Source organism: Alligator sinensis, unplaced genomic scaffold (genome assembly GCF_000455745.1).
Source record: "Alligator sinensis unplaced genomic scaffold, ASM45574v1 scaffold787_1, whole genome shotgun sequence".
NCBI lineage: Eukaryota > Metazoa > Chordata > Crocodylia > Alligatoridae > Alligator > Alligator sinensis.
In genome coordinates this window covers 2,471,537-2,483,875 of record NW_005841911.1, presented here as the reverse complement: position 1 = coordinate 2,483,875, position 12,339 = coordinate 2,471,537, and the positions used below count along the sequence as shown (strand labels likewise).

The window sequence follows — 12,339 nt, the reverse complement described above, 5'->3', positions numbered from 1 at the left end:
CCCCCAGTGACTGAGCGGGGCAGGAGGGGTTCCCTGGTGGCCAATTGCTGGGGGAGGGGTCCCCCAGCAGCCGGATTGCAGAGCCCAGAAATGCCGCCGGTGAAACCGGAAGTGCCACTGGGGGACCAACTCTCCGCCTCCCCTGTCGGTATGCGACTCCGCCTTCCCCCCCCACATTGGTACACCAATGCAGGGGGACATGTCAAGCACCTGCTGATGCCGCTGGCAGCATTGGTTGCAGGGATGGCCCTGTCGGGGGGCACATGCCCCCCCCTATGCATCACCCGTGCCTCCATACACTGACCTGTGCTTCACATGGGGGCACAGGTCAGCACAGAGCATTGGAAATTCCCTGACTTCCCTTCCACCCTGCCCCGTGTTTCCTTGCTAGGACCTGCAGTGGCCCATGGTTTGCACAGAGGAACAGGTCAGTGCGAGTCCTAGCAAGGAGGTACAGGGTAGTGAGGGAGACTGAGAATCCCCTGACAAGAACACATCACCCCTTGTCTTGCATTGGGCCCCTGCCTAACATGGTACAAGTGGTGACATGTGTTTCACCCAATAAAGCAGATCAGCTTGGGTGGATCATTATCACCACAGCTGATCTGCTTTGATTTGGTGACAACTGTTTCTAGAGTAAGTGAAATGATTTAGTTTAGGCTTCTTAGGGTGAAATTACACGTTACACTCAGACAATACTATGGGTACTAGTATACTAGTCCTCTCTCCCCACTCCCTCTCTTCTGACTGCCTTCCTGTTCCTGAGGCACTGTGCTGCTTCACTTCCCGGCTGGACTGCGCCCCACGCTAAACGTTAACTGGTAATGCACTACCGGTATAAATATACTTATTGTTTAAACATTTAAATATTTAAATATTTAACCTTTTACAATCCTATTCCAGACCTCTTCCCTCCACCCACAGCAAGGATAGAGCCCAGGTGTCCTGACTCCTAGCCATGCCTTTGCTCACCAACCCTCAAGTGGCAAGTCAGAGCTGTATAGGCAAGAAACTATTAACTCTTAATGTAGGACTGCTCACTGCATGTTGTAACTTAAGCATTGCTGAATACTTCACAGGTTTAGTATGGTCTAAGTGTAATGTGCAACTTCAGTGTTACACTTAGTTATATAACAGTTCTTATTTTAAAACTAAGCGGTATAAAGAGTGCCTACTCTGTCATAGGGAAGGAGACATGAGTGCTGAGTTTGGTATTAATTACTGAAGAGCAGGAAATAACTTGATCATAAAGACTGGTGATCACAACAAACTTGCCACAAACTGAAACACAAAAGTTTTGCATTATTGCCACTTGTGCCACTTCCTACATGATCTTTCACCAAATGGAATGGACTTAGAATCTTCCATTAACCTCAAGGGAAGTAGCACTGATTCTTTTAATTGTATGCGCGGACATCAATTTTGATTAGGTTTGATGGGCCATGAACTGGAAGGTCCTGAAGTGATATTCTTTTTGTGAAAGATTTTAGCAGAGGCTCAGAGAGATTGTTTGAGAGAAGATCCAGTGTTTCTTAGTGTTTGAGTGATGGAAGATTAAAGGCTTCAACTTTCTTTCTTCTTCTTTTTCCTTATTTCTTAGAATCAGCAAAATCTTTCATGTCCTATCTGTGGTAGAGCATCACACTGCAGGAAAAAGGGTGCGTTATAGTAGGGACAAGCTCTTCATTCTGTTTTGGCAATATGGTAGAAGAATAGCTGAAGTTCTTTTACTTAGATAATTTTTTTCCTATACAAATCATTTTGGCAGAGGAGAAAAGGAAAGGGATGGACATGGAGGAAATTGTCCTTGAGATCTTTACTAGTGCTAAAAACCTTGTTGAGGTAGTCAAATATGGCTACATTCAGAAAAAAAGAAAGACTAGATTTACCTGTTCCCTTTTTTAAAATTTGTGTATGTCTTCTACTAGGATAATTACTGTCTTCCGACTGAGTAACATGACACAGTTTCTTGTTCAGCCTGCAGAATGGAAAGGAGGGGTACAGCATCAGGATGACATCCTATGTGCTGCATTTTCACCACCACATACTCTAGTTACAGGTAGCAGAAAGTTTATTGCCTAATATATCTTCCGGAAATCAGGACGTGGGCAATCATTATTATGCCAGGCTGCTTCTATTACTGTGTGGGCTGGCTTAGCTACTAATGTGCCGCTGGCTGTGGCGTACTACCTATGAAATGGGACCAAATTAGAAATTGTTAAGAAGAAAGGGAAAAAAGTGCCAGGACTGAATCTTGGAATGTTATCAGCTTGACTTTCCTCATTTATGTCATTGTATTTCAGTTGATTTCAGCAGAATTATACCTCCACTTGCACAGGAGTGAATGAGGGTCAGGTTATTTGCATCTTTTCTTATCAGAGTGACAATGAATAGTCTTGTGGTTGTGCATTCAAGATGTCTAGGTTAGACTGGGTTGGAAAACTCCTCCCTGTCAGAGCAGCTGATCTTATGAAATTTCAGCTCCTAATAACTGATGTATCAGGAGACCATTTCCCAAGTTTTGGGCATTTTAAATCTTAAACTGTACCCAAGCTTTCACTTGACTTTGACCCAGGACCTCAACCCAGCACTATACCAAAATTTGAAACAGTTCTTACCTGGTTCATCTTTAGTTAATGGATAAAGGTTATGAAGTAAGCTAGGGTCATAAAAGTAAACTAAAAGTGAAAGTCTTTTAATGCTATCTGAGAGAAAACCCAGACAACTACTCAGAAGACAAAGGAAAATGTTTATTGTCACAGAAAACATATGGGTAAAAAGGAAAGCTTTTTCTTTAAAAGGAGTAATATTATAGATGAGTGTTTTTCTTTGCCATACAGTTTTATTCTTTTACTAGGGAAGGGAGTTTAAAATGATGCTTGGACTATCGCTGATTTTAAGGAGCCCTCTCCAATCTCACTAACCAGGCTGATTTTGCAGACACTGATTTCACGCTGACATACCTTCGTGATTGCTGCAGAATGACACTAGTGGAAGCAAGTGAAAAAATAGACCCAATGTTTAGTTTAACAAACCAGACCAGATTTGTTGCCATCAACCTTGTTCGGACCTGTAGATGGGTAATGGATTTAAGTCATGCCCTGCTGAAGCTACATGATTGCCCAAATTATAGCCTTCCAATTGTCATTTTTGGTTCTTGTGTCCAAGGGTGGCCTTGGTTGAGGCCTCACTTTTTGTTTTATTTTTGAACAGGTAGCACCTGAAAGCAGCCTCTAGGGGACTTACTTGCCTATTGTGTATGTGTTCAGGTCCCTTAGACTACTTGAAGATCTCAACAAATTTCTCTGTGGTCTACTTTTAATATAAAACTAGAATAACAACGCCTTTACAGTGACTTTTTCGGGAGATCCTTGTTTGAAATGTCATAGGCACATAAGAATACAAGCCCAGCTAATCCTTTTAATGTGAACTATCATGTAAAGCATGAAAATATTGCTGTGTTGGCAATCAAATAATTCTCATGCCTGAAGGATCAAGAGGCTAAGGGCTTTAATGCTGCGTTGTCTAATACAGGGAGCTTTGGTGGCGAAATTGTCATATGGGACAACAGCACGGAAAGTGTCTACCTTAAGCTTCACCTTGATCTGCAGAAGTCTCTGAAATCAAAATCAGGTGAGTGAGTAGCTTATTCAAGCTACAGTGCTTTCAAGCTCTAGATGAAACATATTAGCTCTGTTTGCTTCTGCATATAATATTCAACATGCCACTAAATTACTGATAATTGAGTGCAGACTAAGGGGATTATTTACACCTTTGTCTTGTCAGAGTGACAAAAAGCAGCCTTGAGGCTGTGCTTGCTTTATTCACTTCAGCTTATTCTCTATAGCTCTCAAGGCTATTGCTTCTGTTTATTGTCACAGATCTACATCAGCATTTTTATATTATTACTTCCAGCAGAGAGCATTCCTTTAATTTTTGCCTTGTTTAGTGCTGGACTATAAATAATACCAAGTATTCATGGAAGTGAGTCCTGCTGAGCCTACCCTTGAGGCTGCTTAGAACTGGAACATTTCATTGGGCTGATACTCTGCACAGACTAATGGTATAATGTATATTAAGCACCATGCCAGTTGGAAATCTATAATTATTCTCCACTCTAAAGCTGTAGACTGCATTAGAGAAGAAATACTGGAGTGGATTGTACGGTAGCTTAGCAGGAAGCATGCCTCTGAATTGAAAGTGTTTGCCAAGTAATTTTCTTTAAATTTCTTCCATGATCAGTGTAGTGGGGAAATAAATATTGATATATATTTACAATTCTTGAAAATCAGTTGTCTCACTTGCACAGACAGTATTCATCAGGGCTATCGGAAACGAATTAGAGATCCGCTCTCTGTATGTCAGCTACAATTTATATGTGGGATACCATTGCTTTGTAAGGAACAAGACATTTCAGAGTAAGAATGCTTAATACACTGTGAGTAGAACAGGTGTGTCAAAGGACCAATAAGAGCTTCCCAAACATTTAGGGGCCTATGCTGCGGAGGGGCAGATTTTAAGTTGTTAAAAATTGGTGCAGCTCTACTGGAATCATTAGAAGGATACTGCCTTTAACCCTCTGAGGATCTGGTTCAGAGACAGCAGATCATGCTAAAGCTCAGCATCTAATTGTTGGCAAGAGAAAACAAGGTAGTAAATGTATTTTGTGCTCATTAAAGACTGGAAACCTTATCGAGCCAGCTTCTGCTACCTTTACTGTTGAGTAGCATAGGCCATGGACTGATAAACAGGATCTCCTAGGAAAGTCCCATTTGAAAAGCAAGGTAGAAAAAGCAAATTGTGACCATGTAATTTGCCCTGAGATGGGAAATTGTACCCCAGTTCTATTCTAGAGTAATATCTTCTAAGTTTAAGGCATCCCACCCCCAGCCCAGCAGGTCAGTCCATGGGGGAGGGAATGGGTGGGGCCAGATTGAGACCCTCTACAGTGAGGGACAGAGTGCTGCAGAGGCAGGAGCAGGGGTAAGGGCAGTGGGGCCCTGGCTGGATGGGAGGTGGGAGCCCAGGCAGCTTGTCTAGGGGCCCAGGGGAGGGGGCTCCCTCCACTGTGAGCACCCTGGCAGAAGCCCCCAGTGGCACATACTCCCTATCTGTGCACAGTGGAGGCAGCTGCTGTTGCAGGCTGGGCTTTGCACCCTGAGCCCTGCTGTAGCCTGCCCAGGAGCAGCCTGATACCACATGCATCCCACTGCTGGGCAGGTGGGGACAAGGCTCAGCCCAGCAACTGAATGTATGTGGCATGGGACTGCTCCTGAGCAATGACAGCTGCTTCCACCATGCACAGATGGGGGGGACACATCCCCCCCCTCCCCCCCAAGCTGGACAGTGCAGGGAGCTACAGCAGCTGTGAGGGGAGGAGTGGGGCTGGAGCAGGGGCAGGTTCTGCAAGGGTGGGGTGTGGGACAGAGCAATGAGTGGCTCATCTGGGGGGTGCAGGGAGGGTGGGGCACAGAGCCCAGGAGGGCATGGGTGGCTGCAGGCTGCACTCAGGCCAGGTGGCAAGTGCTGGGAGTGGGGCTACAAGGGTGGGGCTGCAGGCACCTGAAAATTCTCCATAGCCCCCCATAGCCAGTGCTGCCACCACCCAGCCTGAACGCAGCACAGCCCAGACCCCCCACCATGAAGAGTACAGCACTGTCTTCCCCCATAGCCCATAGGTGAATTTTTGGATGCCTGCAGCGCCCCCCCACCCCCACCCCATAGCCCGCTCCCAGCACTGCTACCGCTTGGCCCCAGCTTGCAGCAGCAGCCTGCTCAGCTGGCATGCAAGTCCAGGGGCACATACCTCCCATGCCCTCCTGGGGTGCATGCCCCATCTCTCTGCACCCCCTAGATGAGCTGCTCACAGCTGCATCCCATGTCCTGGCTGTGCAGGGCCTGCCTGTACTCCAGCCCCACTCCCTCCCTCACTGCTGTTGTGGGGGAGATCCCTCATCCCACTCAGCCCCTTCCTACATAGATTTACCTGCTGGGGGGGCATGCCCCCAAATAATTTTTTCTCCCTCTGTCTCAGTCTGCTCCCTTTCTTCCCTCCCCACAGACTTACCTGCTGGGCAGGGGGTGGCGGGTGGTGCACAGTAGATTTTGGGTTGCCTTTAAATGCCAAAGGTGATCTACTTTGAAAGGTTGGAGACCACTACTGTAGGCCTTTCCCTCAAGGCTTGTCGCCTTACTACTCTGTGTATTGTCCTGTAGGGTCAGGCCAACTCTCAGGGTCTCAAAATTGCACCGTTAGATGGGTGGGTATGACACAGTTGCACTATACACACACAAAAATCAGTTAGGTGCATATACATGCACACAGCGCATACACACACACACGGCGCACACACGCATACACTAGGCCCACATGCACATCCAAGATTACCAGTCTAAGCACATGCACACCTATCACCAATTTAAGCACATACACACAGGTGAGTTCCTAACTTGGGTGGTGTGGTATGTGTGCGCTTGGGGTACTTAGGATACCTAGGGTGCTTGGTGACTATGAGTGGGGGAGTCAAGGGTCAAAGATTTCCATACGGAGGGGAAGGAGGGAGAAGGATGGGGGGTTAAGATGAGAGAGGGAAAATAAGAGAGTGAAAGTTGCTGGGGCTGGGATTAGAACCAGCAGACTGGAAAAGGAGCTAGGGTTACTTAAGGTCAGGTGACCCCTGGGGTTACTCGAGGTCAACGTACCCTGCGGTTACTTGGGGTCACTTGAGAATAGAGATATTCAAGGTTAAAGTAGCCCCTGGGGTTACTGTGTCCCAGGGTTACTTGGGAGGCAAGTCCAGGGTTTGGTGAGCAGATAGTTGGGAGGCATGGAGAGGGAGCCGAGCTCTCTCTCTCTCTCTTTCTTGCATACGCACACGATCAGAGGGGCAGAAAACAGAGGGGTCAGTAAGACAAAACCCAACTCAGGGTTTCAAAATACCAGATTTATTAAACAGACAACATGCTACACAGCCCCATGAAGTTATTGGTTCACACACACACACACACACATACAGACAGAAGCACTCACATACACACCCATATACTGGTAGCAGGAGAGAAAAAGGCTTGATGGAGGGATTGAAGTTAAGGTGTATGGGGACAAAGTCCAGATCCTTTGCTTGGGGAAGGAAAGTGGGTGATAGCTACCTATCCTGGGCTCTGAGTTGATCCTTGATGGCCAGTCAGGGTCCTCTCCTGCAAGGTGTTGTCCAGAGGGGGTCGCTGGCAGGTCCTCTGGGTGAATAGGTGGTGTGGCATAGTGCTGGTCTGGCAATGGTCCAGTTGTTGAGCTGATGGTCCCGTCTTGAGTTCATTACTCAGTACAGGCCTGCTACAATTGTATCTCAAGCACCCTCATTCATCCCCATTCATTCAGGAACCAATTTACATGAGACTGGTTAGGTATTAGTCATAGGATACACCCAGGCAGAGGGCACAAGATGGAGGCTTGACATACAAAATGGAAACTTGACATTAGTTAACAGACACAGGCCTAAACCTTACAGTATTAATATGAAACGATAACAATCAATGCAAAAATGATAGGAATACAATATAATACAATATAAAACAGTAAAAATCAATACAAAAGTAACAGAACACTGTTTACAATATAAAAAGGGGCTTACTACAATAATAGCATACAAGAGCTTATCTTAGCTTACCTAGTACTACTTGTAATTACTTATAAGGGATACAGAGGGCAGAGAGAAAGTCAGAAATGGGGGAAGGGGAGGGAGTGTATTTTTTAATTAAAAAAAAAAGAAAAACTGGGGGTTTTGCTACATGTGTAGCCATGATCTAATTCCATGAATAGCTCTCTCTGCAGTTCAAATTGCAGGGTAAGATGTAGTTTACAATAAGTAAGAATGGCAGAAATTGGCTTCTGTTGATAGTGTATTCATAGCTTGAACATCATCTTCAAAACTTTAGCTTGACATTTACAAAGTGATAGATAATGAAAGCATTAAAAATATTAGTTTTCAAGTGTTTTGTGAGATGTCTGTTTACACAAATATGTTCTTTTGCATTACTGTGAGAGGGATTTTCTCTTATAGATACTCAGTACCTACAACAGCAGCTTAGTTCTCAAAGAATGTCCTCCAAAAGATGTACAATATCTGCAGCTGACTTTTATGACCCTGACGCTGAGTGCAACAATACTATTACTAGGCTTTTCTTCCTAGAAGACAGAAACAATATTTCAGTGACAGGTACCATAAAGTATTTTATATATGGCAGAACTTGGTTCAATTTGCTTTGCCTACAATACATAAGAATACTTGAAAAAAACCTTATTATTAAAGGAAGCTATTAAATCAATAATCAGTTATTATTTAAATGTTGTTCTCAGTAAAATGGTTGAATTCAAGATCTTACAGTATTTCTCCTAGATTGGGTTAGAATATTTTTCAAATAACAACAAAAAATTACTTTTGGTTTGGATCCGTCCTTGATTTTGCCTGAATTGATTGAACCATAACTAATATTGACAGTGAATTTAAATGATCCGACCTAACAAGTCTGTAATTGAAGCCTAGCCACTTTCAGGTAGGCAAACTGTTCATTGATTTATACCCCATGCAATTCCAGTGAAGTCAATGAGGTTGCACAGGACTTAAGTCATGGCAGGATTTGGTTTAGTGCTAGTCTATGCAGTTGCTCTCTGTCTTTGAGAATGTAAAATATAACCTCTGCTGCTTTGACCATCATTTTCTAAATCTACACTGGGTATCTGCAAAGCAAACTGGAAAGTGTCTGCAATTTTTTTTTTTTATGATTTAGGAAATCTGCTTTTGAAAAGATTATTTCAGGGTCTTTTCTATAGCTATAAAGTATACTAGGATTGGCTAGGGTTACTTAAATTGCCACAAAGCAAACTGTTTACATAAAGATTTACTTTATTCATGAATAGAAAATACAGGTTAAAAATAGGTCCCCAAGGAACAATTTTTAGTACAAGATTTTTTTTTTTGCATTGCTATGGGAATGTCAGGTTTCAAATACCTATTGACTAATACATATTGCATGTAACTGGAGTTTATTTGCCAAGCCACCTTGTGCAATATTAAAATGATGGGTTTGTGCATAACAGAAATCTGCTCATAAAGAAGGTTTATTCTCTGCTTATTCTGCTACATTTCTGTATTTTAGGTGGTGCGAACTTGGTGTCATGTGGAGGTGCTGGCTATGTTAGGTTTTGGAGTACTGTGAAGAACAGGCTCATAGGAGAGTTTGAAGCTCATGGTGGAGTTGGATCTATAATCATGACCATTGATAAAATGTGTCAGTACCTCATAACAGGGGACCTGATTGGATATGTGAAAATATGGAATATACAGGTACAACGAGAGTATGTGATTCTTTCTTTGGGTTTGTCCTGTTGCCAGTTTGGTTCAGTAAATGAAAATCAATTGGGTTGTGCCTCTTTTCTGGAAAAGGATAAAGGTGGGATAAAAGTCCAGGGTTCGACTGAAGTCTGAAGAATCTTGATTGACTTGAGAGGAACCTGGATCATACTCCTAATAAAAAAGCCTTTCTATCAGATGTCCCTCTTTTTCTTAAAAGCCCACACAAAGGAATCCATGGGAAGGAAACCCTGTGCTGACTTACTCCATTATTTCTTCTGCAAGGAAATTGTCTCTGCTACACGCAGCATTTCAATAGTTCTGTCTAATAATACTGCTTTAAAAAAAAATGCCCCCAAGCCTCTATATAAAAACTGACATTTCTTTTTCACCAGGACTACTGTCTTAGTCCCAATGAGAGCAAGGTAACAGAGCCACCTCTCCTGATCAGATCATTTCAGCCGCACAATGACCATGTTACCTACCTGGAGACCTGCGAGCGAAATGGTTGTCTGCTCATCCTCACTTCCTCTGCAGACTGCAGCGTTGCTCTTAGTGATATCTCTGGTACAACAATTGGAATATTTGGGCAGGTATTCATACCTCTTATCTACAATTATGCTTAGAGTAGGTTGCTTGATATCCAGGAAGATTTCTTAATGAGCTGCTTCATTTATGAGCTTTTATGGCAGCTTCTGTACTGTCAGAGCAATCTGCTGAAGAGCTTGCCTTTTCTTTGAATTGTTCTTGCCTTTTCTGTACAAACCAGAAATATTGTGAATTGCTCTTTTACCTAGAGTTTGGTGCTTCTGCTTCAATTCTTGGTGGGGAATATGAGGTGGAAACAAAAAATACGAGTATGGTTTCAGTTCCAGTCAAGTTTTGAGTAGAGAGTTGGTTCGCTATTTGTTTTTTTTTTGTGATTCTTCACTTCCCTTCTTGAAGCCTTGCTCAACCCCAGTAAATCACAGCTGTATCATGATGAGGTGTGTGAAGAAGTATAGCTGGAGTGTTATAGAAATCACAGTTGATCTAATAATAAAATGCAGAAGGCTTTAAATCATGAATTCTTTCTCTCTCTCAAACATTAAAAGGTTCCAAGCATCTGTTCAGAGTTTTGGTAGAACAGTTGCATTAAAAAGTAGACTTTTTTTCTTTTGCAGAAAGCTTTGACTTTTTGAAATTAGTTTCTGTTCCAAATTAGAATAAAAAATAAAAAAATAGTTTTGTGAAAAGGAAAAATCTGGTATTTCTAATACCAAAAAATCAAAATGGAAAATGGACATTTTTGAGAGAGATAATTTGACACATACAAGTGAAATAATTTGATTTTTCCCATTCATAACATTGAGAAACTTAATCAAATAATTAATTTTTCCTTTAAGGAATTTCTTGGTGTAGAGCATTACATTCTCAGATGGAATTTTTTTTGTTAAAAAAAATTGTCAGTAGATCAAATGGTTAAACTTCCCTTCGCTCCCCCCAAAAGGTGCTGAAGTGTAGTGCCTAGTGTAATAAGACCCTAACTTTGTTAGCAGCAACTAGAAATTACTGACATGTGCTAACGAATATATATAAGTGGGTCTGCTTGAAAAATTGAATTCTCAACTGTGCATGGAACTTATGAAAACTAACAGCTGTCTTAAAAACTAATATTTGGGGGCACTTTCATATGAAATAATTGACATCTACTCTTTTTCATATTTGTGTTTCTAGAAAACAGAAAGAAATGCAGTACTGTAACAATGTTTGGGTGCCAGCTAAGGGTAGGGATGCTGGAAAGGAGCTAGGGGCTGGCTCATCCTGCCACCCCCTGTATCTCTTTCCCCGGGCACCCTGCAATTTTTTTACAATGGATCCAGCCCAGCAGTAGGGAGGGCAGAGTGGTGGTGGTGTCATACGCTGCAGGGGGAGCAGCTGGAGATACATTGCTATAGGGGAGAGACACCACTTTCTTTTTCTCCTTTTCTTGCTGTCAAAAAGCAGTGTTTTTTGGGCCACACAACAGGCATGTCAGTGGCCAAAAAAAGAAGGTGACACACCTCCCCCCTGCATCAGCGAACCTCTGGTTGCTGCTCTGCTCTTTCACACCACCCAAACCTGAGCTGGAGCCCAAGCAGGAAAGGTGCAGGATGTGGGAGAGTGGGTGGGGGATGGGGTGGCCTAGGGGTGGGCAGTACTGGCCACTTCCACTTCTGAAGAAGTGTAACAAAAACCATTTGATAATAATGGTTAATAATGGTTATTTGATAATAATAATTTTTCAATCCTCCATGTTCACTGCTTTTAGGAAGAGCACTGGCGAATTGAAAATACTCCTATTGTTCTCAAAGATGAGAGAAAACAAGAAGAAAGCATGAGTCAAATGGAAAAGGATGAAGTTGAAAAGGAAAAAACAGCCTCTGTTCTTGAGGAAGAGTCTCTTCCCAGTTCTGTGGAGGCAGCTGTGCTTTTCTTGCATGATAAAGAGGAATCAGTTTGCATGTAAGTCATTTAGCAAAAGGTGGGTGTGCACGGGTGCGCAATAGTGATTTGTTCAACGTCTGGTTTTATTCCAAATCAAGAAGAAAAGCTGCAACATTTAATGTGCTAGAAATTCCACATTGGAATTTTTCTGAATTGCTCAAATGTTTTGTTTTGACACTTCTGTTTCAGAAATCATTTCCAAAATTCACCTAAATTGGAATGGTTTGCTTTTCATAGATTCATAGATGTTAGGGTCGGAAGGGACCTTAATAGATCATCGAGTCCGACCCCCTGCATATGCAGGAAAGAATGCTGGGTCTAGATGACCCCAGCTAGATACTCATCTAACCTCCTCTTGAAGACCCCCAGGGTAGGGGAGAGCACCACCTCCCTTGGGAGCCCGTTCCAGACCTTGGCCACTCTAACTGTGAAGAAGTTCTTCCTAATGTCCAATCTAAATCTGCTCTCTGCTAGCTTGTGGCCATTATTTCTTGTAACCCCCGGGGGCACCTTGGTGAATAAA

At 43.0% G+C, this 12,339-nt stretch overlaps 1 protein-coding gene across 1 annotated transcript in view; it reads left to right on the top strand.

Moving 5' to 3' along the window:
- The window catches only part of WDR49 (WD repeat domain 49), a 68,939-nt gene that overhangs the window by 48,413 nt on the left and 8,187 nt on the right, over positions 1-12,339 (top strand). The window contains exons 11-16 of the mRNA XM_014517484.2: positions 1,929-2,059; positions 3,535-3,633; positions 8,061-8,216; positions 9,157-9,344; positions 9,746-9,943; positions 11,641-11,834. Of these exons, the coding sequence (XP_014372970.1) occupies positions 1,929-2,059; positions 3,535-3,633; positions 8,061-8,216; positions 9,157-9,344; positions 9,746-9,943; positions 11,641-11,834 (966 nt within the window). The remainder of the gene's footprint in view (positions 1-1,928; positions 2,060-3,534; positions 3,634-8,060; positions 8,217-9,156; positions 9,345-9,745; positions 9,944-11,640; positions 11,835-12,339) is intronic.